We start from the raw sequence: 2,257 nt of genomic DNA, 5'->3' as shown, positions 1-2,257 counted from the left end.
TCCTCTCGGTGACCATTTGGTCCCTGTGGGCAGTGTTCCTTCCTCAGAGCACAGGCAGGGTGGCTGGGTCTGAACTGAAGGTAGCAGGCTCCGCACCAGCCAGATCTGCATCCCTGGAGGGGCCAGGCTCCATTCTTTGTGCAATTCAAGCTTTGTCCTTCTGCACTCTAGGGCAGGGCCTATGGTGACTCTTCCACTACTGACTTTTGGGCAGAGGATGGCCCTTTCCATCCTCTGCCCTCTGAAGGTCAGCCTTATCAAGGTCAACAAGATCTTGGCTTACAGGGTTTGGAGGAGCCATTTGCTCCCAGGACTGGAAAGAGGACACAAATCCAGTCTCTGGGGGAAATGGGTGGGTCTATTTCAGGATCCTTGAGTGGACCAAGTCTCCACAGGCCTCCAGAGAGCACTTGACTGGCCTCCCAGACTCAGGTTTCCGTGCACTGGGGTCCCTGAGGTCCTCAAAGACTCCCTGGATTCAGAAGGAGCCCTCAGGGCTAATTTCTGAAGCCCTGGGCACACAGCTGTGCAGGGACCTGGAGGCTCAGGGGAAGCAGCTGGAAATGCTCTTGGGACAGAGGTTGGGGTGGGGAGGGAGCGGTAAGGGAGGGCACTAACTGCAGGTGGTGATGGTGGTTTTGGACTGTTTCCAGGGATTCAGTCTAAGAGCAGAGGAGACTGGGCAAGGCCCTACTGTTCTGGCAAAGCAATAGGAAGCATTTTGGAGATCCCGAAACATCAGTGGATTTGAGGGGATCTACTTGTCTTTCAGTTCAGGAGAAGCAATAAGGTCAGAGGTGGTGGTTTATAGCAAGTTTTCTCAGGTTTAACACATTGACAGCCACACTGGGAAAAAAATTTTTTTTCCTTGGGGCAACGGTATTTTATTACAAAAACAGAATAGAAACTTTGAAAACAAAATGATCCTTTCTAATTTAATGAAAAATTTTTTATTTTTTATTGTTTTCTGTGTGTGAGTTATATGCAACTTGAAAAATAGTTCAAGTGGCTCCCAAGGTAAAGAGACGTGTGAGTTATATATGCTTCATGAGGCCCTGGGCTCAAAACTAGCATGGGTTAAATACAACTCACATGGCAGTTAATGTGTTCATATACATTCAAGTCCACTGGAGATCTTGCTAAAATGCGAATTCTGATCCAGTAGTTCTGGGGCGAGGCAAAGATTCTGCATTTCTAACAGGCTCCCAGGTGGTGCCAATGCTGCCAGGCTGGGAATCACACTTTGTGTAGCAAAGGCTTAGAAGATCCAGGTGGATCACATTTCTGTGTTCCAGGAGAGATTAAGCACAAATGTACTGATATGAAGATTATTTGGAGGGTTTCAGGGAAGAGAGCAGGTGTCTGAGGTCAACAAAGAGAACCATTCCAAACCTCAGGAAGATTGGAGAATGCAAATTCCTAAGGTCAGGGAATGTTAGGAGAGAGGCTTCATTGCTTCATCGCTGGACCCTGGGCTCCAGCAATCTGTTCTTCCTCAGGAGAAGACAGTATTAGTGTTGGAGGGACATGACAGATCTTCTGATCCAATCCCCACATAATATAGATAAGGAGAACGAGACATCCAAAGTTACACAGCCCGTTAGTGGCTTGACATTAAGGGACCTTGTTTGCAGGCTCAGTGGTTTGCGATTCCTTTTGGTGATACAGAGTCATGAAAAAATTTAAAGAGAATTTTATTTCAGAGCAATTCTCTGGTGGAGGTTGAGAAGATCGCATGCAATTAGGAATTAAGGAGAATTAGAAGCTTCTGTGCTCAGACAAGCATGAGCAAGAGATGAGGAGAGCCTGCTTCCCTATCACACTGAATTGTTATTATTTTTAATGACATCTATCTTCCCTTTTGGACTATAAATTCTGTGAGTGTGGAGTCTATATCCATTAATAACTTGTTTAGCACTGTCTACCTAAGACCTTGTGTGTGCCTGGCACATGGAAGATGTTTGATATATTCTTGTTAATAGGTAGACAGATGGATGAAGTACTAGATCTCCTCTGTAGTTGAATGTCTAATAGATGTGGTCATTCTTGAAATTAGGATAGGCACCTTTTGTTTTCAAATGAATAAACATACTTTGCTTTCCATGAACATGAATAAAAATGTGAATGTTAAATTAATCAAGAATCAGTTAAAGTATCTTAGAAATACTCTTACCTGAAGCATAGTCCCTTCGAGGAACACTTGGAGGAGCTTTGACTTTTAGCCTGTAAGAACCATTAGACAAAGGGTCAGAGGGCA

At 44.8% G+C, this 2,257-nt stretch overlaps 1 protein-coding gene across 1 annotated transcript in view; it reads right to left on the bottom strand.

The window, feature by feature from the left end:
- Positions 1–2,257, bottom strand: part of BLNK (B-cell linker) — a 96,612-nt gene that overhangs the window by 49,874 nt on the left and 44,481 nt on the right. Inside the window, exon 3 of the mRNA XM_012654453.1 lies at positions 2,174–2,223. Coding sequence (XP_012509907.1) covers positions 2,174–2,223 — 50 coding nt within the window. The remainder of the gene's footprint in view (positions 1–2,173; positions 2,224–2,257) is intronic.

The sequence above is a fragment of the Propithecus coquereli genome, unplaced genomic scaffold (genome assembly GCF_000956105.1).
Source record: "Propithecus coquereli isolate 6110/MARCELLA unplaced genomic scaffold, Pcoq_1.0 Scaffold440, whole genome shotgun sequence".
In the NCBI taxonomy this organism is placed as follows: Eukaryota; Metazoa; Chordata; class Mammalia; order Primates; family Indriidae; genus Propithecus; species Propithecus coquereli.
Note: the sequence above shows the minus strand (reverse complement) of the source record. Positions and strands in the feature narration are given on the sequence as shown.